At 43.1% G+C, this 26007-nt stretch overlaps 1 protein-coding gene across 1 annotated transcript in view; it reads left to right on the plus strand.

Annotated features, from left to right (window-relative positions):
• Positions 1-26007, plus strand: part of znf236 (zinc finger protein 236) — a 56815-nt gene that overhangs the window by 1484 nt on the left and 29324 nt on the right. The window contains exons 2-24 of the mRNA XM_039667305.2: positions 314-441; positions 1663-1827; positions 2370-2545; positions 2743-2870; positions 2944-3116; positions 3824-3949; positions 4562-4723; positions 6238-6433; positions 6558-6830; positions 7007-7210; positions 7621-7753; positions 9081-9341; positions 9875-10026; positions 10764-10865; positions 11082-11212; positions 14472-14572; positions 15862-16013; positions 16107-16289; positions 17911-18205; positions 18524-18627; positions 23547-23918; positions 23999-24123; positions 24668-24881. Of these exons, the coding sequence (XP_039523239.2) occupies positions 314-441; positions 1663-1827; positions 2370-2545; positions 2743-2870; positions 2944-3116; positions 3824-3949; positions 4562-4723; positions 6238-6433; positions 6558-6830; positions 7007-7210; positions 7621-7753; positions 9081-9341; positions 9875-10026; positions 10764-10865; positions 11082-11212; positions 14472-14572; positions 15862-16013; positions 16107-16289; positions 17911-18205; positions 18524-18627; positions 23547-23918; positions 23999-24123; positions 24668-24881 (4056 nt within the window). The remainder of the gene's footprint in view (positions 1-313; positions 442-1662; positions 1828-2369; positions 2546-2742; positions 2871-2943; positions 3117-3823; positions 3950-4561; positions 4724-6237; positions 6434-6557; positions 6831-7006; positions 7211-7620; positions 7754-9080; positions 9342-9874; positions 10027-10763; positions 10866-11081; positions 11213-14471; positions 14573-15861; positions 16014-16106; positions 16290-17910; positions 18206-18523; positions 18628-23546; positions 23919-23998; positions 24124-24667; positions 24882-26007) is intronic.

Genomic DNA, 26007 nt, shown 5'->3' on the forward strand with positions numbered 1-26007 from the left:
TTATTGGCTGGAACAGTTTGTTATGTTTCGTGGAGCGGGTTGCCGCAGTTTGTTTTTGTTGTGATTTGTGGAGCCGGGGTTGACTGCATAGACCGCATTTTTTTACAGTGTGTTTATGGGACAGGCAGCTAGCGGATAGTGAGGAGATGTTTGCTGTTTGTGACAAAAAATGTTTTGGCCTAAAAACCGTGTGACATCACTTAGAGCACCTTTAAATGGTCAATGGTACCAGCCCTCCGTCCAGCTGAAATGGGGAATATGTTTGTTAGCCGAAGTCGGCCTGTCCTCATCGCCTGTGTCCTGTCTTCTTCAGATGGGGGTCCGGGAGCCGGCTCAGAGAGCCAGAAGCAGGCCGACAACAAATGTAATATTTGCTCCCAGAACTATCCCAGCGAGAGTCAACTTCAGAGACACCTGCGAGAGCATGAGGTCAACGATAAGGCAAGAGTGCCCTTCATCATCATCATCCTCGTCATCTCACAGCAGATCGAAGACAGGGCCACATCACTCCACACACTGCTCATAAAGCTGATCAGATGATCAGTATCACACCAGTCCACTGATATATCTCATTTACAGAAACTAGGAGCGGCAACATATTACAATCATTAGAGATTTTTATAATTAGTTAAAATAACGTTTTTCTGGGGTTACACTTTAATAGCAATGGGTTTACATTACTTTTCTAAAACTCTTTCCACTGCAGTTTCCTGAAATATTCCTGTTTGAAACTGCCTAAAAAAACAACCCTTTTTACCATACATATCCGAAATTTACATAGAGTGTATTTTCAGTTTGGAAATACACATCGATATTAACTAACAAACAAAATCTAAACTGACTGCAAGCCAGGGTGTGTGTGTGTGGGTGGGTCTGAGGAACACTCGCTGTATGCTCTGTACATCACTCAAGCCTTTTGCACATTATTATTAATCCTGTTTAAAGACTCAAAAAATAAAGGTTTTATTGGCATTGCTGGTTCCATGAAGAAACTTTAACATCCATGGAATCTGTCCATTCCACAAAATGTTCTATATATACTGGACAAATGTTCTTTAGATTATTAAAGGAGAAACTTTTGCTGATAATTTCAGGATTTTTCTCCATATAATGGACTTCATTGGGAACCAAACGGTTCAAGGTCCAAATGAGAGTTTCATTGCAGCTTTAATGGGCTTTAAACGATTCCAGACGATGAATAAGGGTCTTATCAAGCGAAACGAGCGCTCATTTAATAAATAAATAACAAAGTTTACGTTTTATAAGCTCAAATGTTCGCCTTGCTCTGTTCTGTGATGCGCGTTCGTGACTCTCCTGTTCAAACTCGTTCATCAAAATGAACGAGTCATTTGGTTCATTCAACATAACTGTCTTTTGGACCTTGAACCGTTTGGTCCCCATTGAAGTCCATTATATGGAGAATGTTTTCATCAAAAACCTTCATTTCTTTTCGACTGAAGAAAGAAAGACATGGACATCTTGGATGACACGGGGGCGAGGAAATTATCAGCAAAAGTTTTTTCAAAAGTGAACTACTCCTTTAAACTCAAAGACAAAATGGTTCTTTTAAGATCTGATCACTGGAAGCAGAAATGCCATTTAGAAAGCTTTCTCTTTAAGAGTGTACTGGTCATGACCCGCTGTTCCTCTCTCCTGACGCAGCCGTATCGGTGTGACCAGTGTCCGCTGTCCTTCAATGTGGAGTACAACCTGGACCTCCACAAGGCCACTCACGCCACCAGCGAGGCCAAGTGCCCCGTGTGCCACAAGAGGTTCTCCAGAGTGGCCAGTCTGAAGGCTCACGTCACGGTCCACGAGAAAGAAGAGGTCGGTCCGCTCTAATGACCCAAGCCCTAAAATTAAAATTAAATTTTTTTTAGATTTTTGAATGTAAATGTTTTGGAGAATTTTTTTTTAAATTTGATTTACCTTTAAATTTCTAGATTCGATCAATCAATAATAAATAAATAGTAATTTAGTAAATTAAGCACATTCCTCTCATTCTTTCAACTTAAACTCAAAATAGTTCTGCCGGGTCCTAAAGCCAGTTTCTCTTCAGTGTGCTCACAAGTAGACGTTATACAATCATTTATTGCTAATGTTTTTGCATATTTAGTTTTAATTTTGAGCATTTTTACCAAAGCATTCCACTCATTCCTAAGGGGCAGATTGACCCGAGTGGAACGATTTGTTACTAAATTTGTTACACAAAACCATAACTTTGAATCTATAAAAAAAAAAATCGTGGTTCAACTTCTCCGATGAACACTATTTTTTTTTTTTTTATTAAAAAAAATTCTGGTTTCTGTGGAACTGAACTTGACCTGATCTGTTCTTCATCCTCAGTAGCGTGTGCTTTGTGTCGGCAGAACTTCCTGTGCTCGGAGTGTGGCGACGAGTTCGTCCTGCAGAGCCAGCTCTCTGTGCACCTGGAGGAGCACCGGCAGGAGCTGAGCGGCGGCACACACACCTGCCGCACCTGCCGCCGCGACTTCCCCACACACAGCCAGCTGCGCGAGCACCTGAGGAGCCACGCCAAGACCAGGTCCGACACACACCGCTCACACGAGTCAGGGAACATTTGGAAACAGAAGTTGGTGTAATGAAGCACTGACTGAAAACTGATCAAGCCAGATCTCACCAGACGCAGTGCAAGGGTCTTTCAACGACAAGAGGACGATGATTACGTGCTTTATTTAATGTCTCTGCTTTACGTGTCGAGTGTCTCTGTCTCATCTCAAGGCCCATCCTGAGCAGCTCGAGGAACTACAAGAACATCGACCGCAGAGGATTCAAGAACATCTGCCACCACTGCGGGAAGACCTTCAAGAAGCCCAGCCAGCTCGTGCGGCACATACGCATCCACACAGGTGTGTGTGTGTGTGTTCAGCTGTGTGTGTGTGTTCTGCTGTGTGTGTGTCTGAGCATGTGTGTGTTCTGCAGGTGAGAGGCCGTATAAGTGTTCTCACTGTGGGAAGGCGTTTAACCAGAAGGTGGTGCTGCAGACACACATGGGCCGCCACACCGGAGAGAAGCCTCACCTGTGTGTGTTGTGTCCCGCATCCTTCTCGCAGAAGGGGAACCTGCAGTCACACGTGCAGAGGGTCCACTCCCAGGTACACCCCTGCATTACCCAGCATTCCTACATCCCAACACAAACTGTATGTGTGAAGCTCCCCTAAAATTGTACTTATTTTTATTTTGTCCAGAATTTCGTTTCATTTTGATAATGATATTTACATGCATTTTTAATAATTTTTATTTACCTTTACATGACTAGATTTGATCAATAAATAATAAATAAAAAGTAAATTAAGCACATTCCTCTCATTCTTTCAAATTAAATTCAAAATAACTAATTAATCCAGCTCAAAATATCTTACACTGGGCGTCTTTGACCTCTTGTGGAAAATAAAATAACTGGTTATAGCACCCAGCTGTTAAAGCCAGTTTCTCTTCAGTGTGCTTTCAGATACACATGTAGACTTTATAACAAAAATGGTAATGTTTTTGCATATTTAGTTTGAATTTTGAGCATTTTTAGGTTTTTCTATGTGTGCCAAAGTATTCCACTCATTCCTAAGCCGGGCCAGATTGACCCGAGAGGGAACGATGAGTCCACAAAACTCCTCGATTCCATTACATTTTCTTGTGTGTATTCATGGTTCAAGTACGACAAAAGTCCTGGGGTCTTGGACCCCCTGATGAACACTCAATAAAATTACTGAAATCACATAATTCATTTTATATTGCCCACATCATAATACCAACTGGTCTGCACTTGGCTGTAGTGGGACGTCTGCTGATGAGATCTGTGTTGCAGGCGTCTGGTGCTCCGCTCTTCCCCTGTCTGGACTGTAGCTGCGTCTATAAGAAGCTCGGCAGCCTCAACGCTCACATCAGCAAAATGCACATCTCAGTAATGGAAGTAGAGGAGCCAGCAGCGCCGGTGAGTTCAGTCGCAGATATCTCCTCGCTAAGGAGCATTCACTGAAAACAGCATTGCTCTTCAGTGTGTGTGATCATGAAAAGCTCCAGTTCTCCTCTATATCAGTGTCAGTGCTCCTGAACTCCTGAAACGCCTCCATTGTAGTCTTGAGTTTCTCCCGAACGAACACGTCACAATATTCCTCATTATAATAATTAATGCGCAGAATAAAGGGGCGGGGCCTGTTAGTAGTGCGTTAAACTGGCGGTTATGGAAAGGGGTGGGGCATTTCCCAAACACATTCGAAGCGCTCGACCAATCACAACACACTGCTCCAGCCAACCAATCAGAGCACAGTGTGCTTTTCAGGAGGAGGGGCTTCATAGAGACAGGAAGTAAACAGAGCGTTCCTGACAGACTGGGAAGAGAGGAGCCGCAACAATGGAGAATATGAGGAGAATAATCAACATTCCATTCATGCAATATTTTCCTTTAAATTCGTTCTCCCCTTACTTGAAACTGTATTATATCCCTTCCTAACCCAGGGTTAACTGTAGTGTGAAGAGCGTGTTGATCTCATGCACACCAGCAGCTCATCTGTGAAGTCTGCCTCTGTGTTCCTGTGTTGTTCAGAAGGGGAATGCCAGGGTTGATCAGGGTCCCGAGGGGTCAGAGGGCGTGACTGATGTGATCCAGCAGCTGCTGGAACTCTCGGACCATGTGACTTCAGACAGTGCTCAGGCTCCTCCCCCTGGGCAGTCCATCGGCACGCCCATCAACCAGGACATCCTACAGGTACAGCACCTGTCCCAGTGAGAGAGAGATGTCACCCAATCATAGCAGTGGGTGTTTACATCAAAGGCTTAGCAGATACACGCCCCCTTAAAGGGATAGTTCACCCAAAAGTGAAAATTAGCCCATGATTAACTCACCCTCAACTCATCCTAGGTGTGTCTCTGCTTTCCGATGAATACAGTAGGAGTTATATTAAAAAATGTCCTGGCTCTTCCAAGCTTTATAATGGCATTGAAGGGCTGTTTCTGTTTTGAAGGCCATAAAAGTGCATCTGTCCATCATAAAAGTCCATCTATCCATCATAAAAGTGCATCTGTCCATCATAAAAGTGCATCTGTCCATCATAAAAGTGCATCTGTCCATCATAAAAGTGCATCTATCCATCATAAAAGTGCATCTGTCCATCATAAAAGTGCATCTATCTATCATAAAAGTGCATCTATCATCATAAAAGTGCATCTGTCCATCATAAAAGTGCATCTGTCCATCATAAAAGTGCATCTGTCCATCATAAAAGTGCATCTGTCCATCATAAAAGTGCATCCATCATCATAAAAGTGCATCTGTCCATCATAAAAGTGCATCTATCATCATAAAAGTGCATCTGTCCATCATAAAAGTGCATCTGTCCATCATAAAAGTGCATCTATCCATCATAAAAGTGCATCTATCATCATAAAAGTGCATCTGTCCATCATAAAAGTGCATCTATCCATCATAAAAGTGCATCTATCATCATAAAAGTGCATCTATCCATCATAAAAGTGCATCTGTCCATCATAAAAGAGCATCTGTCCATCATAAAAGAGCATCTATCCATCATAAAAGTGCATCTGTCCATCATAAAAGTGCATCTATCATCATAAAAGTGCATCTGTCCATCATAAAAGTGCATCTATCATCATAAAAGTGCATCTGTCCATCATAAAAGTGAATCTGTCCATCATAAAAGTGCATCTGTCCATCATAAAAGTGCATCTATCCATCATAAAAGTGCATCTATCATCATAAAAGTGCATCTATCATCATAAAAGTGCCTCTATCCATCATAAAAGTGCATCTATCATCATAAAAGTGCATCTATCATCATAAAAGTGCATCTGTCCATCATAAAAGTGCATCTATCCATCATAAAAGTGCATCTATCATCATAAAAGTGCATCTATCATCATAAAAGTGCATCTATCCATCATAAAAGTGCATCTATCATCATAAAAGTGCATCTCTCAGATGTGCATTTGACAGATAGACTTTTATGGACTTCAAAACAGAAACAGCCCTTCACTGCCGTTATAAACCTTGGAAGAGCCAGGACATGATTGTGTTGGTCTGAGAGAAGAGTGTCATGCACACCTAGGATGACTTGAGGGTGAGTAAATCATGGGCTAATTTTCATTTTTGGGTGAACCATACCTTTAAACGAGGGCTAAACTCACGGTAGAAAAGTTCCTCAGGAAATATTATAAAGTGAGTTAGAAAAATGTGGTTCATGAGGCTTTGTGGTGTTTTTCCAGCAAGCTCTGGAGAACAGTGGACTCACTGAGATCCCAGTTCATTCAGATGCTCCCAGCGGATCAGAGAAGCTCCAGACGGACACGCTCACCCCGACCTCAGCTGGAGACGGACCTGCGACCTCCAGAATCCTCATGACTGACACTGTCCTCAAGAAGGAGAAGAGAAGCATCATCAAGAAGCCTCAGCAGATGCTCGGTATGCTGCAACACTCACACTCCATCATCACTTAACTAGATCAAGTCAAGCCAGCTTTATTCACTGCAGTTTCTGAAGTGGTCTGAGGTCATGTGATGATCAGGACGCGTGGTCTTGTTTTCAGGCAACATCCGGCAGGAGAACGGGGTTCGGTGGCACGGATGTCCGTACTGCTCTAAAGAGTTCAAGAAGCCCAGCGATCTGGTGCGCCACATACGCATCCACACACACGAGAAGCCCTACAAGTGCAAGCAGTGCTTCCGTGCCTTCGCCGTCAAGAGTACGCTGACCGCTCACATGAAGATCCACAGCGGGGTCAAGGCCTTCACCTGCCCGTACTGCATGAAGTGCTTCTCCACGTCCGGGAGCATGAAGGTCCACCAGCGTCTGCACACCGGTGAGAACACACACACACACACATGCCACTGCAACTAAGTAGAAGAGCAGAGTAGGGGGGGAACAAACAGCAAACGAAGCAGAGCTCACAGATCAAAACACGAGACCTAAACCTGCACCTTCTTCTGTTTGGGAGTCAATGGCTTGTGACGTGTGTGTGTGTGTGCCGTTCCTCAGGTGTCCGGCCGTTCCCCTGTCCTCACTGCGAGAAGTTCTTCCGCACATCCGGACACAGGAAAACACACATCAACTCTCACTTCAAGAGCCTCCACCAGAAGAAGCACAAGTTCCCCCGCAAGCCCCACAGGACCCGAGTGTCCCGGAGCAGCCTTCCTCTGCCGGACATCCCCCTGCAGGAGCCCATCCTCATCACTGACATGGGTACACACACACACACACACACACACCCCTGCAGGAGCCCATCCTCATCACTGACATGGGTACACACACACACACACACACACACACACAGTCAAACCTAAAGTTACCCAGACATCAGCATTTCTCACATTATCTGAGTTTATTGGCTCTAGTTTATAAACATGAGCAGAACTCAGGTCTCAGATCAGTGGATATTTGACTGGTTTTGTCCTTCTGTTGGACTCTCACACATGAATTATGTTGAATATCTGTCAGCTATTAAATCTAACTACACAATTAGAGAATACCAGTTTAGCTCAACCAGTGACCAGCAATGCTTCATGTGGTTCAGTGTGTGTGTGTGTGATCAGCTCAAAGTGTAGGAATCATTATTGGTCAGAAATGGTTGTAAGTGTGTGTGTGTCCCGCAGGACTCCTGCAGAACCAGAGCTCGCGGGCCGCACTGCAGCAGTATCTGGACATCGTGGAGAACGAGCGCCCGTATAAGTGTGGATTCTGCAGCAAAGCCTACAAGAAGTCCAGTCACCTGAAGCAGCACGTCAGGTCCGACTCACACACACACACGTTTGGCACATTTTCGAATTATTTTTTTTTTTTTGGTTGTTTTTTCCTACGCACCTACCAATTGCAGGTGTGCGATGGTTGTTTCATTTCATAAGGGCTTGAAAGATTAAAATGTTCCGCGCTACTACAGTTGTGGCTTGTCCATAAATGCGCCGGTGCAGACGTGTTAGATGGGTTTATCATAAGCAAGATGCTCACGATCACTCTAGACAGCGTTTGCTACTCAATTACTCAAGACACATTGCAACCCAGCTAGAAGTATTCCTAATGAGTTGGAGCTTTTATTGGATGTGGTCTACCAGACTGATCTCATTAAAACGGCAATCCATATTTCCATTTTTGGCGTGCTATCAACACGCATAATCGATTTTCAGTGTGTTTATGAACGCCGTTGACTTAACGTTACTTTACTGTATATATAAATATATATGACCTACCCCAACCCCGTCCCTAACCCTACCCGTCACTGGGGTTAATGGCGTTTATGAGTCCTCTACCATCCTAGGAAACATATATCACACCCCAGATGTAGATCTACATTTGCTTCGTTTCACTCAGACATTTAACGGTGTAGATATACACGCGGAGAGCTCAAAATGCGTATCTACCACTTGACTTGAAAGTGGTGTGTATGTTTATGCAAAAGTCATGATGTCATGTTGGGTCCACTGTGAGTCAGAGCTGGGTCTGTGATGTTTGAGTTGGGAGAGTAAGGGGTGTTTGCAAATTATGCTGTATTCCTGTAGTTTGGCTGCCACAGAAACTACATACTTCACTTCACTTTTATTTGTTTTATTTTTTTTTTGAACTTTTTATTTATATTTTTCACAGAACATAACAAAAGGAACATTATCTGGGACAATAAGAGATTTCAAGTGATAAAATAACAAGAATAAAACAAAGAAAAAATAAATGAATAAATAAATACAAATATTCAGTATATATATAGCTGCACCTAGTATTATATTCACATCTCAACAAACATGATACAATAATATACAGCCTTATAATGATATAAAATATATAATGTTAAAAAAAGAAAAAAGATTATAGATTTAAGTATTCTTTAACCATGTGCCACCTCTGATTAAAAAGGTCAGTTTTCAATTGTAATGATGCAGTCATTTTTTCCATCATGTTAATCTGTTTTAGTCTCTGTTTCCATTCGGCTACAGTTGGTGATTTCACAGACTTAAAATTAGCAGTAATGTTTTTTTTTTTACATACTTCACCTTTAACATAAAAACCATGAAACTGAGTGTGTGAGCTGGTGTTCTGATGGCTGATGTGTGTGTGTGTGTTGCAGGTCACACACCGGTGAGCGCCCGTATAAGTGCCTGCAGTGTAGTAAAGGCTTCGCCTCGTCCGGCGTGCTGAAGGCCCACATCCGCACACACTCGGGCCTCAAGGCCTTCAAGTGCCTGCTGTGCGACACCACCTTCACCACCAGCGGGAGCCTGCGCCGTCACATGACCACACACAGCGACATACGCCCCTACATGTGTCCCTACTGCCAGAAGACCTTCAAATCCTCCCCCAACTGCAGGAAGCACATGAAGACACACAGGTGACGCTCACGACCGCTTCTGTCTATTACAGGGACACTTCACACAACCATGAAAACTACACCTCGCACACAACACACACAACACACAACACAACATCACTTCAGCTTCACTTCATGGATAGATGCACTTTTATGATGGTCAGATGCACTTTTATGATGGATAGATGCACTTTTATGATGGACAGATGCACTTTTATGATGGACAGATGCACTTTTATGATGGACAGATGCACTTTTATGATGGATAGATGCACTTTTATGATGGACAGATGCACTTTTATGATGGACAGATGCACTTTTATGATGGACAGATGCACTTTTATGATGGACAGATGCACTTTTATGATGGACAGATGCACTTTTATGATGGACAGATGCACTTTTATGATGGATAGATGCACTTTTATGATGGACAGATGCACTTTTATGATGGATAGATGCACTTTGTAGATGGACAGATGCACTTTTATGATGGATGGATGGACTTTTATGATGAATAGACTTTTATGGCTTTCAATAAATGTTGTTCTCAGGTATGAGCTGGCTCAACAGCTCCAGCAGAGCTCAGAGGACATGCAGCCGCCTGCCGTGGACTCCGGGACCCAGAGCATGCTGGAGGCGGTGGCGGACGGCCAGCAGGGGGCGCTGCCCACGGCACTGGGGGAAGATGCCCTGCAGGAGTCAGGTGAGCGGCTTCACTGCTCTTTTCTCCAAGGCTGACGCTGAAATCGCATACTTCACTGGTATATAGTAGAAGGATGTCTGAATTCACAGTGCTCATAAAAGAGTAGGCAAACTCTCCAGATGACAAAAATACAGGTACAAAAATAAAACGGCAATTATTGTGTGTAAAAGTCCCTCATTAAAAGGTTCCAGCAGGAGGAGGCGTCTCTTACCCTGTGCTCAAGCAGTTCAGGATTCATTTGTCTTTTCTTGTTTGATTTACATTAATGACAGACAGCAACAGGTTTATTAGACTGCTGTCACTTTAAGACCGAATGCACGGGTCCAATATACTGTACTGATATTACATATTATTACTAATATTATTGACACACTTCTCACAACTGTTTTTGTCTACTTCAGACTGTGTATACATGAACACTTACCACACACACACATACAAAACATGCACACAGAAAGCTCTCTGGCCTGGTTGTTTTGGGTGTTTTTGATACTCTAAGGCATGTTGATTTATCTGATGGTTTATTTATTTGTTTCACATGGAAATGTAAATATTAATTGAAAATGTAAAATAGTTTACACTGGATTTAAAAACTTTGAGGATGTTGCCCCTTCATTTCACAACACCGCAGTGTGCTTCTGGTTTGTGTTCATAGTGTCCATCTTAATTTAGATGGGAAGACGGGATTGAGGTAAAGCAGCATTAATTGAACAATGAAAACATTTCTTGATCCGCAGAATCGTTTGTGAGTGCGCAGCACACTCTCCCCGAACACATGGGCCAGTTCGAGACGCCGGCGCTGCCCCAGCAGACCTTTGAACAGCCAGCGATGACACAAGGTAACACACACCCCTCTCAGTGTAAACACACTCTCACAGACACATGTGCCGTCTGTCAGAGATAAGCCGGGTCTGTAGCAGCGAGTGTTTCTGTCCTCAGAGATGTACCCTGATTCTAGTGTGTGTGTGTGTGTGTGTGTGTGTGTGTGTGTGTGTGTGTGTGTGTGTGTGTGTGTGTGTGTGTGTGTGTGTGTGTGCGCGTGTGCTCTGTTGCAGCTTTCACCATAACTGAGGGCTTTACCCAGCAGGCTCATTTCTCTGCTGTACAGCAGCTTCAGGACTCAAGCACACTGGAGTCTCAAGCCTTGACCACCAGCTACCACCCTCTGAACGTGACACACACTGAGGTGCAAACTCAAATCTTCTATTATAAGTTGTTTTTGTTAATTCACAAGCAAGGACCATGCCACAACCGTGACTGCTGGAAATGATATATTGCAGAGAGTTGGGGATGAATAGGGGAAGGGTGGAGTGGTGCGCTGGAGATATGCCGATGATACGGAGGAGTGAAAGAAGTGCTTGCTGAACCAGAGTCTTATGTGAACCTACTCAGAATTAGGTTTAAACGGAAGATGTAAATAGGGTGAATCGGTCTGTTCTCTCCAAAGAGTGAATATTACTGTGTCTGGAAAGTAGAAAGAAATTACAGAGATGCAGTGGATGGGTGTCGAGATCGAAAGTGGATGAAAATAGAAGTACATTTTGGATGTCGTAGGAAGCCAAAAAGGCAACCAGGAACATGGTCTCTAGGTTCAGGCGATGGCGGGGTTTAACAACCCTAACCCTAACCCTACAGTCAGAGTGTAGTTTACAGTCAGAGTGTAGTTTACTGTCAGAGTATAGTTTACAGTCAGAGTGTAGTTTACAGTCAGAGTGTAGTTTACAGTCAGAGTATAGTTTACAGTCAGAGTGTAGTTTACAGTCAGAGTTTAGTTTACAGTCAGAGTGTAGTTTACAGTCAGAGTGTAGTTTACAGTCAGAGTGTAGTTTACAGTCAGAGTGTAGTTTACAGTCAGAGTGTAGTTTACAGTCAGAGTGTAGTTTACTGTCAGAGTATAGTTTACAGTCAGAGTGTAGTTTACAGTCAGAGTGTAGTTTACAGTCAGAGTGTAGTTTACAGTCAGAGTATAGTTTACAGTCAGAGTGTAGTTTACAGTCAGAGTGTAGTTTACAGTCAGAGTATAGTTTACAGTCAGAGTGTAGTTTACAGTCAGAGTGTAGTTTACAGTGTAGTTTACAGTCAGAGTATAGTTTACAGTCAGAGTGTAGTTTACAGTCAGAGTGTAGTTTACAGTGTAGTTTACAGTCAGAGTATAGTTTACAGTCAGAGTGTAGTTTACAGTCAGAGTGTAGTTTACAGTCAGAGTATACTTTACAGTCAGAGTGTAGTTTACAGTCAGAGTATAGTTTACAGTCAGAGTGTAGTTTACAGTCAGAGTGTAGTTTACAGTCAGAGTGTAGTTTACAGTCAGAGTATAGTTTACAGTCAGAGTGTAGTTTACAGTCAGAGTGTAGTTTACAGTCAGAGTATAGTTTACAGTCAGAGTGTAGTTTACAGTCAGAGTGTAGTTTACAGTGTAGTTTACAGTCAGAGTATAGTTTACAGTCAGAGTGTAGTTTACAGTCAGAGTGTAGTTTACAGTCAGAGTATAGTTTACAGTCAGAGTGTAGTTTACAGTCAGTGTAGTTTACAGTCAGAGTGTAGTTTACAGTCAGAGTGTAGTTTACAGTCAGAGTATAGTTTACAGTGTAGTTTACAGTCAGAGTATAGTTTACAGTCAGAGTGTAGTTTACAGTCAGAGTGTAGTTTACTGTCAGAGTATAGTTTACAGTCAGAGTGTAGTTTACAGTCAGAGTATAATTTACAGTCAGAGTGTAGTTTACAGTCAGAGTGTAGTTTACAGTCAGAGTGTAGTTTACAGTCAGAGTATAGTTTACAGTCAGAGTGTAGTTTACAGTCAGAGTGTAGTTTACAGTCAGAGTATAGTTTACAGTCAGAGTGTAGTTTACAGTCAGAGTGTAGTTTACAGTGTAGTTTACAGTCAGAGTATAGTTTACAGTCAGAGTGTAGTTTACAGTCAGAGTATAGTTTACAGTCAGAGTGTAGTTTACAGTCAGAGTGTAGTTTACAGTCAGAGTGTAGTTTACAGTCAGAGTATAGTTTACAGTGTAGTTTACAGTCAGAGTATAGTTTACAGTCAGAGTGTAGTTTACTGTCAGAGTGTAGTTTACAGTCAGAGTGTAGTTTACAGTCAGAGTGTAGTTTACAGTCAGAGTATAGTTTACAGTCAGAGTGTAGTTTACAGTCAGAGTATAGTTTACAGTCAGAGTGTAGTTTACAGTCAGAGTGTAGTTTACTGTCAGAGTATAGTTTACAGTCAGAGTGTAGTTTACAGTCAGAGTGTAGTTTACAGTCAGAGTATAGTTTACAGTCAGAGTGTAGTTTACAGTCAGAGTATAGTTTACAGTCAGAGTGTAGTTTACAGTCAGAGTGTAGTTTACAGTGTAGTTTACAGTGTAGTTTACAGTCAGAGTGTAGTTTACAGTCAGAGTGTAGTTTACAGTCAGAGTGTAGTTTACTGTCAGAGTGTAGTTTACAGTCAGAGTGTAGTTTACAGTCAGAGTGTAGTTTACAGTCAGAGTATAGTTTACAGTCAGAGTGTAGTTTACAGTCAGAGTGTAGTTTACAGTCAGAGTGTAGTTTACAGTCAGAGTGTAGTTTACAGTCAGATTATAGTTTACAGTCAGAGTGTAGTTTACAGTCAGAGTGTAGTTTACAGTCAGAGTGTAGTTTACAGTCAGACTATAGTTTACAGTCAGAGCAGTTTACAGTCAGAGTATAGTTTACAGTCAGAGTGTAGTTTACAGTCAGAGTGTAGTTTACAGTCAGAGTGTAGTTTACAGTCAGAGTATAGTTTTCAGTCAGAGTGTAGTTTACAGTCAGAGTGTAGTTTACAGTCAGAGTGTAGTTTACAGTCAGAGTATAGTTTACAGTCAGAGTATAGTTTACAGTCAGAGTGTAGTTTACAGTCAGAGTGTAGTTTACAGTCAGAGTGTAGTTTACAGTCAGACTATAGTTTAAAGTCAGAGTGTAGTTTACAGTCAGTGTAGTTTACAGTCAGAGTGTAGTTTACAGTCAAAGTATAGTTTACAGTCAGAGTGTAGTTTACAGTCAGAGTATAGTTTACAGTCAGAGTGTAGTTTACAGTCAGAGTGTAGTTTACAGAGTTTACAGTCAGAGTGTAGTTTACAGTCAGAGTGTAGTTTACAGTCAGAGTATAGTTTACAGTCAGAGTATAGTTTATAGTCAGAGTGTAGTTTACAGTCATCAAACCTCTGCAGGGTACTGTGTCAGAGTGTAGTTTACAATCATCAGGATGAGGGATGTAGTCATTGTAGAAAGTTAGGTGACTGGGTGAGGTGTGGCCCCGCTCCTGAACCACAGCTAACCAGTCAACTCCATTAATGTTCAAGCTGCATCTCCTTTCTCAACTTTTATCTTAGAGTTGTACAGATCACAGATGCATGAAATGAAAGTGAAAAAATTAAATTAAATTGTTAGTCTGTATGGTAAGTATGTGTGTGTGTGTGTGTGTGTGTGTGTAGGCGAGTGGTTTATTGCAGGAGGCCAGTCAAGGAGAGCTGCCGCTGTCTATACAGACACAAGACTTCCAGGATGAGGGTGAAATCAACAAGAGAGTTTATCAGTAAGTTCACGTGCATCAAACACTAGAATCCAGCTGCTATTCTACTCACTCTGAGGAGTCTTGAAAACAATGAGTATGTGTCTTTGTACCTTTTTATTAGACAGAGATGGAATTCTAAACTGGAAATGTATTTTGTTATAGGAAACCCCTACTATGCAGTTGTATTTCCTTGTCACCTTTCTTTTTAAATCATCTCAATTGATTAGAAGAAACTGGGCAAAATGATGATGTGTAATAAAGTGTCAATCAATATATATTTTGCTATATCGTATATATCACTGTATAAAAGTATGTTCGTGCAGAACTAGTTATTGACATGTTAAAGAAACATGCATGAATGAGGAAATACAGTGATGGACGTGCTTGATGCAGAAAAAGTGAAGCACAACAAGCAGCAACAAATCTGGGTGTGTATTCATATATCTGATCCAAGCCATAAGACTTTCATTCAACTCTGGAAAAATTAATGAAGATAGTTTTAATATTCGCTCATCATTTTTGTCCATCCATAGATAGTCTACACTATCAAATTTTCATGCTTCAAAAAGTTACAAAAAACATCCTAAAAGTAATCCATTGCAATCGATCAGTTTACTCCAAGTCTTCTGAAGAGACGCAGGCTCTATTTATGTTCGCTGATCAATAATGTGAATAAATTGAATCTGTTCATTAAGCGATCATATCTCTTCAGCAGACTTGTATTAAAGGTAGTGGTGTGGAGATCTGGAGAGATAAACGAGAGATTGCGTGTGAAGTGTTGGAATAACTCGTGGAATATTTTAAAGATGTTTCATATTTATGTGCTCACGTCTCTAAATCTGCACAAATCGAAATGTTTTTTTATTTTTTTTAATTTTTACCTCATTTGAATGGTACGAGACTTGGTAAAGGTTTTGGCGCTTGCTATGTGAACATAACAAAAAACAGGAGGTCAAATGGTCCAGTAAAAATAGTCACTCTTGACCGCTCACGGTCACAAATGAGTGCATTGGAACTGAATGGGAGACGAGTTTCCTCTAGTGGAAGCGTTTGGTACTGCAGCCGAACGCACTCTTTGTTTTTTTGAGATATTAAGCTCAAATTTGGAACACAAATTATTTCGATTTATGACTTTGACTTTTTGACCAACACGCGAAGAGCACCAGCAACCTGCATACTAGCTGCTAATTATATTTTTTCTTCTGTAAACAAATCTTTTCACTTCACTTGTGTTCCAGTTGGTGGGACTATCAAACCAGCAACCTGCACATGCGTTGGGCTGAGTCGGTGAAATGTGTTTTGTTTTTCAGGTGCAGTATGTGTGATAAGAGCTTTAAGAAGTCCAGTCACCTGAAGCAACATGTGCGTTCTCACACCGGAGAGAAACCGTACCGCTGTAACCTGTGCGGGGGGAGCTTTGTGTCCGCCGGAGTGCTCAAATCACACCTGAACACACACACAGGTGACCCTGCACACACACACTTCATCACGCTGGGTTATAATCTGTTCTGAAACTCATGCACTTTCTCCTTTGTGGCTCTTTTTGCTCTGTCAGGAGTGAAGGCTTATAAGTGTAACATCTGTGAAACGTGTTTCACCACTAACGGTAGTCTGAACCGACACATGATCCTCCACCTGAACACCAAGCCCTTCAAGTGCACCATGTGTGAGGAAAGCTTCCGCACCGTCATCCTGCGCCGAAAACACATCAAACTCCATCATGCTGTGGGTCCCAAAGGTATGACACGCCCATCACCACAATCACCATCACCATCACCACCACCACCACAATCACCATCACCACAACAATCACAATCACCACCACCATCACCACAATCACCATCACCACCACCACAATCACCACCACCACAACAACCACAATCACCATCACAATCACCATCACAATCACCACAATCACCACCACAATCACCATCACAATCACCATCACAATCACCACAATCACCACCACAACAACCACAATCACCACCACAATCACAATCACCATCACAATCATCACAATCACCACAATCACCACCACAATCACCACAATCACCACCACAATCACCATCACAATCACCATCACAATCACCACAATCACCACCACAACAACCACAATCACCACCACAATCACCATCACAATCACCATCACAATCGTCACAATCACCACCACAATCACCACAATCACCACCACAACAACCACAATCACCACCACAATCACCATCACAACAATCACCACCACAATCACCACAACAATCACCACCACCATCACCACCACCACCACAATCACCATCACCACAATAATCACAATCACCACCACCATCACCACAATCACCATCACCACCACCACAATCACCACCACAATCACAATCACCACCACAATCACCACCACAATCACCATCACAATCACCACAATCACCACCACAACAACCACAATCACCACCACAATCACAATCACCATCACAATCACCATCACAATCACCACAATCACCACCACAATCACCACAATCACCACCACAACAACCACAATCACCACCACAATCACCATCACAACAATCACCACCACAATCACCACAACAATCACCACCACCATCACCACAATCACCAACACCATCACCACCACCATCACCTCCACAATCACCACCACAACAACCACAATCACCACCACAATCACCATCACAACAATCACCACCACAATCACCACAACAATCACCACCACCATCACCACAATCACCAACACCATCACCACCACCATCACCTCCACAATCACCACCACAATCACCATCACAACAATCACCACAATCACCATCACAATCACCATCACAACAATCACCACAATCACCATCACCACCACAATCACCATCACCACAATCGGCAACACCATCAGCACCACCATCATCACAGTCACCACTATCACAATCACCACCACAATCACCATCACAACAATCACCACAATCACAATCACCACCACAATCACCACCACAATCACCATCACAACAATCACCACCATCATCACAGTCACCACTATCACAATCACCACCAGTCGCCAACACCATCACCACCACTATTTTTACAGCTTATGAAAACCCCAAATTTAAAATGAGAATATTGTGACAAGGTTTTCATAAGCTGTGTAAGCCATAATCATCAAAATTATAACAAATACAGGCTTGACATATCTCACTTTGTCTATATAATACATTATTTTCACCTTTTAAGTTGAATTACCGAAATAAATGAACTTTTGCACGATATTCAAATTTTTCGAGTTTCACCTGTATTTTCCTGTCTGTAAAGTTGCTTTGAAAGTCTCTGCACTGTAAAGAGCACTGAATAAATAAAGCTGACGTGACTGCTGTTAGTTATGGAGAGTGACGAGGGCGGTGAGGAGGAGGAGGACGGGTCGGATCGCTCCGGGACGAAGAGGAACCGCACCGGCATCATCACGCTAACAGAAGAGCAGACAGCAGAGCTAGCCAAGAGGGACCCGCGCGACGAGCCCAGTCTCTCAGAGAAGGTTCTGGCCCAGACGGCTGCCGAACGAGACCGCATCAGTGAGGTTAAAGACAAGTGTGTGGAGCTCAACATAGAGCCGAAGTTCGCCAACCGCTGCCAGTACTGTCCCAAGAGCTTCAAGAAACCCAGCGACCTGGTCAGGTAATAATCACCTCTAACCTCCTCATGCACATCTCCATCGGTCTACATACAGGCGAACCAAACATCAGTCAACACCAGAGAGCATTTCTGATATGTTTGTACTAGTTTGTGCAGGACACTGTAGTTCATTTATGCAAGTGAGGAGAGCAAAATAAAGTGTGACATATTACACCCAAATATTCTTTATACAGTGACTACCAGTGACATTTATAACCATTTGGGAGAAATGCTGAAGATGTCTTCAACAATGTAAATGTTGGTTTGACTGTACATCTGTCCAACAGTATCCCAGAACACACTTTGTTTGTCATCTTTCAGACACATCCGGATACACACAGGCGAGAAACCGTACAAGTGCGATGAGTGTGGGAAGAGTTTCACGGTGAAATCCACACTGGACTGTCATGTTAAGACACACTCAGGTGCGTTGAGATCTGTGTTTGTGTTTATCCTGCTGGGGAAGTTGATTATCACTGTTAATTATTCTTGCTGTAACTTCAGAATGTAATATACACTGAAAAAGATCATTGGAGAAGGATTTAATTATAATCATAAACCAACAGCAAGTGTCACACTGAATCCTATGTTCTTATAATGTGGAGAAATGGCTTGTTTTCTGTCTGGTTATTTGAAGTAATTTTGTTTGTATTGTTTCTGCCAATATGCTTCTGTTCATGTTTACTGGAACGTGATTCTTTAGTGTTTAATGGTCATGCCATAGTTTTAGTAATTGTAGGCAGATGTATTTATGCAACTTTATTTCTTTTCTTTTCCTTACTGTCAACCTACCAGGGACTGCAGATGAAAATGATCCCGTACGGTTAAATATGGCACGTTAACATGATGGATGCAAGTGCTCATGTCAATTAATGTGCATCGTCGTTTTTAAAATAAACAAACACACTGAATTAAACATGACATTTTGAAGTAGAAAGAATAAAATATAATTTTCTTGTAAAACACTCCTATAATCTTTGATTTAAGATTCATATATATATATATTTGATTCATATATATTTGAAATAATCAAATCAGTCAAAAACCACAGCCAATCAGAAGAGCGTGTGGGCGGAGTCTCTCTGCAGGCGCACTGCACTCTTAATCTTAATCAAATCAGTTAAAAACCACAGCCAATCAGAAGAGCGTGTGGGCGGAGTCTCTCTGCAGACGCACTGCACTCTTAATCTTAATCAAATCAGTCAAAAACCACAGCCAATCAGAAGAGCGTGTGGGCGAAGTCTCTCTGCAGGCGCACTGCACTCTTAATCTTAATCAAATCAGTTAAAAACCACAGCCAATCAGAAGAGCGTGTGGGCGGAGTCTCTCTGCAGACGCACTGCACTCTTAATCTTAATCAAATCAGTTAAAAACCACAGCCAATCAGAAGAGCGTGTGGGCGGAGTCTCTCTGCAGGCGCACTGCACTCTTAATCTTAATCAAATCAGTCAAAAACCACAGCCAATCAGAAGAGCGTGTGGGCGGAGTCTCTCTGCAGACGCACTGCACTCTTAATCTTAATCAAATCAGTCAAAAACCACAGCCAATCAGAAGAGCGTGTGGGCGGAGTCTCTCTGCAGGCGCACTGCACTCTTAATCTTAATCAAATCAGTCAAAAACCACAGCCAATCAGAAGAGCGTGTGGGCGGAGTCTCTCTGCAGGCACACTGCACTCTTAATCTTAATCAAATCAGTCAAAAACCACAGCCAATCAGAAGAGCGTGTGGGCGGAGTCTCTCTGCAGGCGCACTGCACTCTTAATCTTAATCAAATCAGTCAAAAACCACAGCCAATCAGAAGAGCGTGTGGGCGGAGTCTCTCTGCAGGCGCACTGCACTCTTAATCTTAATCAAATCAGTCAAAAACCACAGCCAATCAGAAGAGCGTGTGGGCGGAGTCTCTCTGCAGGTGCACTGCACTCTTAATCTTAATCAAATCAGTTAAAAACCACAGCCAATCAGAAGAGCGTGTGGGCGGAGTCTCTCTGCAGGCGCACTGCACTCTTAATCTTAATCAAATCAGTTAAAAACCACAGCCAATCAGAAGAGCGTGTGGGCGGAGTCTCTCTGCAGGCGCACTGCACTCTTAATCTTAATCAAATCAGTTAAAAACCACAGCCAATCAGAAGAGCGTGTGGGCGGAGTCTCTCTGCAGGCGCACTGCACTCTTAATCTTAATCAAATCAGTTAAAAACCACAGCCAATCAGAAGAGCGTGTGGGCGGAGTCTCTCTGCAGGCGCACTGCACTCTTAATCTTAATCAAATCAGTCAAAAACCACAGCCAATCAGAAGAGCGTGTGGGCGGAGTCTCTCTGCAGGCGCACTGCACTCTTAATCTTAATCAAATCAGTCAAAAACCACAGCCAATCAGAAGAGCGTGTGGGCGGAGTCTCTCTGCAGGCGCACTGCACTCTTAATCTTAATCAAATCAGTTAAAAACCACAGCCAATCAGAAGAGCGTGTGGGCGGAGTCTCTCTGCAGGCGCACTGCACTCTTAATCTTAATCAAATCAGTCAAAAACCACAGCCAATCAGAAGAGCGTGTGGGCGGAGTCTCTCTGCAGGCACACTGCACTCTTAATCTTAATCAAATCAGTCAAAAACCACAGCCAATCAGAAGAGCGTGTGGGCGGAGTCTCTCTGCAGGCGCACTGCACTCTTAATCTTAATCAAATCAGTCAAAAACCACAGCCAATCAGAAGAGCGTGTGGGCGGAGTCTCTCTGCAGGCACACTGCACTCTTAATCTTAATCAAATCAGTCAAAAACCACAGCCAATCAGAAGAGCGTGTGGGCGGAGTCTCTCTGCAGGCGCACTGCACTCTTAATCTTAATCAAATCAGTCAAAAACCACAGCCAATCAGAAGAGCGTGTGGGCGGAGTCTCTCTGCAGGCACACTGCACTCTTAATCTTAATCAAATCAGTCAAAAACCACAGCCAATCAGAAGAGCGTGTGGGCGGAGTCTCTCTGCAGGCGCACTGCACTCTTAATCTTAATCAAATCAGTCAAAAACCACAGCCAATCAGAAGAGCGTGTGGGCGGAGTCTCTCTGCAGGTGCACTGCACTCTTAATCTTAATCAAATCAGTTAAAAACCACAGCCAATCAGAAGAGCGTGTGGGCGGAGTCTCTCTGCAGGCGCACTGCACTCTTAATCTTAATCAAATCAGTTAAAAACCACAGCCAATCAGAAGAGCGTGTGGGCGGAGTCTCTCTGCAGGCGCACTGCACTCTTAATCTTAATCAAATCAGTTAAAAACCACAGCCAATCAGAAGAGCGTGTGGGCGGAGTCTCTCTGCAGGCGCACTGCACTCTTAATCTTAATCAAATCAGTTAAAAACCACAGCCAATCAGAAGAGCGTGTGGGCGGAGTCTCTCTGCAGGCGCACTGCACTCTTAATCTTAATCAAATCAGTCAAAAACCACAGCCAATCAGAAGAGCGTGTGGGCGGAGTCTCTCTGCAGGCACACTGCACTCTTAATCTTAATCAAATCAGTCAAAAACCACAGCCAATCAGAAGAGCGTGTGGGCGGAGTCTCTCTGCAGGCGCACTGCACTCTTAATCTTAATCAAATCAGTCAAAAACCACAGCCAATCAGAAGAGCGTGTGGGCGGAGTCTCTCTGCAGGCACACTGCACTCTTAATCTTAATCAAATCAGTCAAAAACCACAGCCAATCAGAAGAGCGTGTGGGCGGAGTCTCTCTGCAGGCGCACTGCACTCTTAATCTTAATCAAATCAGTCAAAAACCACAGCCAATCAGAAGAGCGTGTGGGCGGAGTCTCTCTGCAGGCACACTGCACTCTTAATCTTAATCAAATCAGTCAAAAACCACAGCCAATCAGAAGAGCGTGTGGGCGGAGTCTCTCTGCAGGCACACTGCACTCTTAATCTTAATCAAATCAGTCAAAAACCACAGCCAATCAGAAGAGCGTGTGGGCGGAGTCTCTCTGCAGGCGCACTGCACTCTTAATCTTAATCAAATCAGTCAAAAACCACAGCCAATCAGAAGAGCGTGTGGGCGGAGTCTCTCTGCAGGCACACTGCACTCTTAATCTTAATCAAATCAGTCAAAAACCACAGCCAATCAGAAGAGCGTGTGGGCGGAGTCTCTCTGCAGGCGCACTGCACTCTTAATCTTAATCAAATCAGTCAAAAACCACAGCCAATCAGAAGAGCGTGTGGGCGGAGTCTCTCTGCAGGTGCACTGCACTCTTAATCTTAATCAAATCAGTTAAAAACCACAGCCAATCAGAAGAGCGTGTGGGCGGAGTCTCTCTGCAGGCGCACTGCACTCTTAATCTTAATCAAATCAGTTAAAAACCACAGCCAATCAGAAGAGCGTGTGGGCGGAGTCTCTCTGCAGGCGCACTGCACTCTTAATCTTAATCAAATCAGTTAAAAACCACAGCCAATCAGAAGAGCGTGTGGGCGGAGTCTCTCTGCAGGCACACTGCACTCTTAATCTTAATCAAATCAGTCAAAAACCACAGCCAATCAGAAGAGCGTGTGGGCGGAGTCTCTCTGCAGGCGCACTGCACTCTTAATCTTAATCAAATCAGTCAAAAACCACAGCCAATCAGAAGAGCGTGTGGGCGGAGTCTCTCTGCAGGCACACTGCACTCTTAATCTTAATCAAATCAGTCAAAAACCACAGCCAATCAGAAGAGCGTGTGGGCGGAGTCTCTCTGCAGGCGCACTGCACTCTTAATCTTAATCAAATCAGTCAAAAACCACAGCCAATCAGAAGAGCGTGTGGGCGGAGTCTCTCTGCAGGCACACTGCACTCTTAATCTTAATCAAATCAGTCAAAAACCACAGCCAATCAGAAGAGCGTGTGGGCGGAGTCTCTCTGCAGGCACACTGCACTCTTAATCTTAATCAAATCAGTCAAAAACCACAGCCAATCAGAAGAGCGTGTGGGCGGAGTCTCTCTGCAGGCACACTGCACTCTTAATCTTAATCAAATCAGTCAAAAACCACAGCCACGTTCTTGTTTACATTGAACGTTCCTGTTTTCTTGTGTCTCGGCATCACGTCTGGTTAGGACACGGTGTAATAACATGCGTTAAAGGAAGACAGAGACTACCTACTGTGGATGCCACCCACAACACCATAGCAACTGCGTAGCAACGTACCACTCAGAACCACTTCATAAACACAGCAATACCCAGAAACCATGGCACTTATTTTTTACACAACCAAGCACCACTTGAAAGTTGTTTATAGAAAATGTACAAATCTGCTGCAGCAACAGTCTTGTTTTATTCCAACATCTTTAAAGTCTGACGTGTGTGTGTGTGTGTGTGTGTGTGTGTGTGTGTGTGTGTGTGTGTGTGCAGGGCAGAAGCTGTTCAGCTGTCACATGTGCAACACGTCGTTCTCCACCAAGGGCAGTCTGAAGGTCCACATGCGTCTGCACACCGGCTCCAAACCCTTCAAGTGCCCGTTCTGTGAGCTGCGCTTCCGCACGTCTGGCCACCGCAAGACCCACATCCAGAGTCACATCAGGCCCTCGGACCGCAAGGCCAAGCGGAGCGCCGGCGCCGAGAGACCCCCGCAGGACCAGTGCGCCCCTCAGGCTCTACTGCACACCACCAGCTCAGATCCCAACATCTACATCCCAGCGAACCCAGTGCTCACGGGCCAGTATGAGCCCAGTCTGCTGCAGCAAGGCCTGGTGGGACAAGCCATACTGCCTGCTACTGTCTCGGGTACTCATAACTGCACAATACACACATGCACACACTGCCTGCTACTGTCTCGGTGTATGACTGTCCTCTTTCTCCTCCAGCCGGTGGAGATCTGACGGTCTCTCTGACAGACGGTCTCGCTACTCTCGAAGGGATTCACCTGGTGTGTCCGAATGTGCAGATCTCTGGGATTGACCCCAGCAACATCAACAACATCACTCTGCAGGTACGGCTCGACCCGAGACACTGCTGAACGGATCGTGATGCTGTTGGGGTGCAACGATCACCGTATGATATTATTGTGATACTCCAAGATATATGATTAAAGGTCAAAGGTAATGATTAAAAGATATGATTTAAAAACCAAAAATGTCCTGTTGATTAAATGCTAAATGTGGTGTTCAGTGTGTGTGTGTAAATGAATAGGATGGACTTGGTTCTGAAACCCAACGCAGGACAATAGAGACTCCAGAATAACAATATTCATGATTCTGAAGATGAACACAGAATTATTGTAGATGAATATGATGATCTCTGTCACTGACTGGATATATTTAATATAATAAAGGCCACTTTATACTGGTAACAACAGACATCTGCCATTATCAGTCCCACAGATATTCATTATTATACATTATAATCAACATTATATATAGTAGTTTAATGTGACACTAAAACTCTGAAAACTTGAATTTTTTCTCGCACAGTCATGTTTATTTTGGGTGAACTATCCACGACACATGTTGCATGTTTGTTTGCTGTGTGCTCAGATCGACCCCAGTATCCTGCAGCAGACGCTCCACCAGGGCAGTTTACTGTCTCACTCTCTGACGGGCGACTCGAGTCTGGCGCCGCACGCCACGGCTCACCTCATGACGGACGGAGACGCCAGTGTTCCTGCCAGTGTGGTGATCCACCCTCTGACGGGTCTCTCTCTGCAGCCGCCCGCCTCGGCCATCAGCCTGAGCAGCAACGACACCAGCGGTCAGTGCACACACACCTCACACACACACACACACACACACACCATCAGCCTGAGCAGCGACGACACCAGCGGTCAGTGCACACACACCTCACACACACACACACACACACACCATCAGCCTGAGCAGCGACGACACCAGCGGTCAGTGCACACACACCTCACACACACATACACGTCTATATTACTAACAGGGGACTATCGCTCTATACTGGCCAAGAGGGGACTAGTGTTTCTGGTCATTTTGAAGAAAAAAAAATGACATACAAAATTCTCTTTTGAGGTCTTTTTTCATAATATGACTTTAAATATGCATTTTTTTATTTTTTAAAAAACATGCCAAGTGGGGACCTGAAACTCTGGCCGATTTTTACCTTACCAACAGGGGACTCATATAGCCTGCACTGGATCTATGTGTGTGTGTGAACACTGAAGTGAACTGGCAGTGAAATCTGTCTTCATTTTGTAACTTATACATATATACACTTATACACGTACATATATATATATATATATATATATATATGTGTGTGTGTGGGGGGGGGTCATTATAATGCTCAAACAAGCATCAGAGATCACAATATCAATGTGTATAGATACATATACAATGTAAATTTAAAAAAAAAAGAATGACCAAAAAAAAAAAAAAAAAATTGCTTGAGGAAAAATCATTTAAATCTACAACGGGTAAAAATACAGACGGTCACATAATATTATGAGAAGATGACTCTTATCATTCATAATATTATTTTCATAATATTGTTTTTCTTATTTAACTCTCTCTAACTCTTGTATTTAACAATTTACTTGCCATTGTTATGCGTGCCACGTCTATATTACTAACCTATACATTTCTATATTACTAACACAGCAGTATCGGTCCACACTGGCCAAGAGGGAACTTTGTGAGCGATATCTATCCAACCAAGTGGGGACTTTGTGTGTGTGTGTGAACAATGAAGTGAACTGACAGTGACATGGATAAATATATACAATATAATATTAAAAAGAGAATGACCAAACCATCAGTTATCAACAATATATATATATATATATATATATTGAAAGACCATTGAATCTGTTTTTACATTTAACAGGTAAAAAATACAGACGGAATGGCGGTAACTG

Source organism: Pimephales promelas, chromosome 12 (genome assembly GCF_988280905.1).
Source record: "Pimephales promelas chromosome 12, fPimPro1.hap1.1, whole genome shotgun sequence".
Lineage (NCBI taxonomy): Eukaryota > Metazoa > Chordata > Actinopteri > Cypriniformes > Leuciscidae > Pimephales > Pimephales promelas.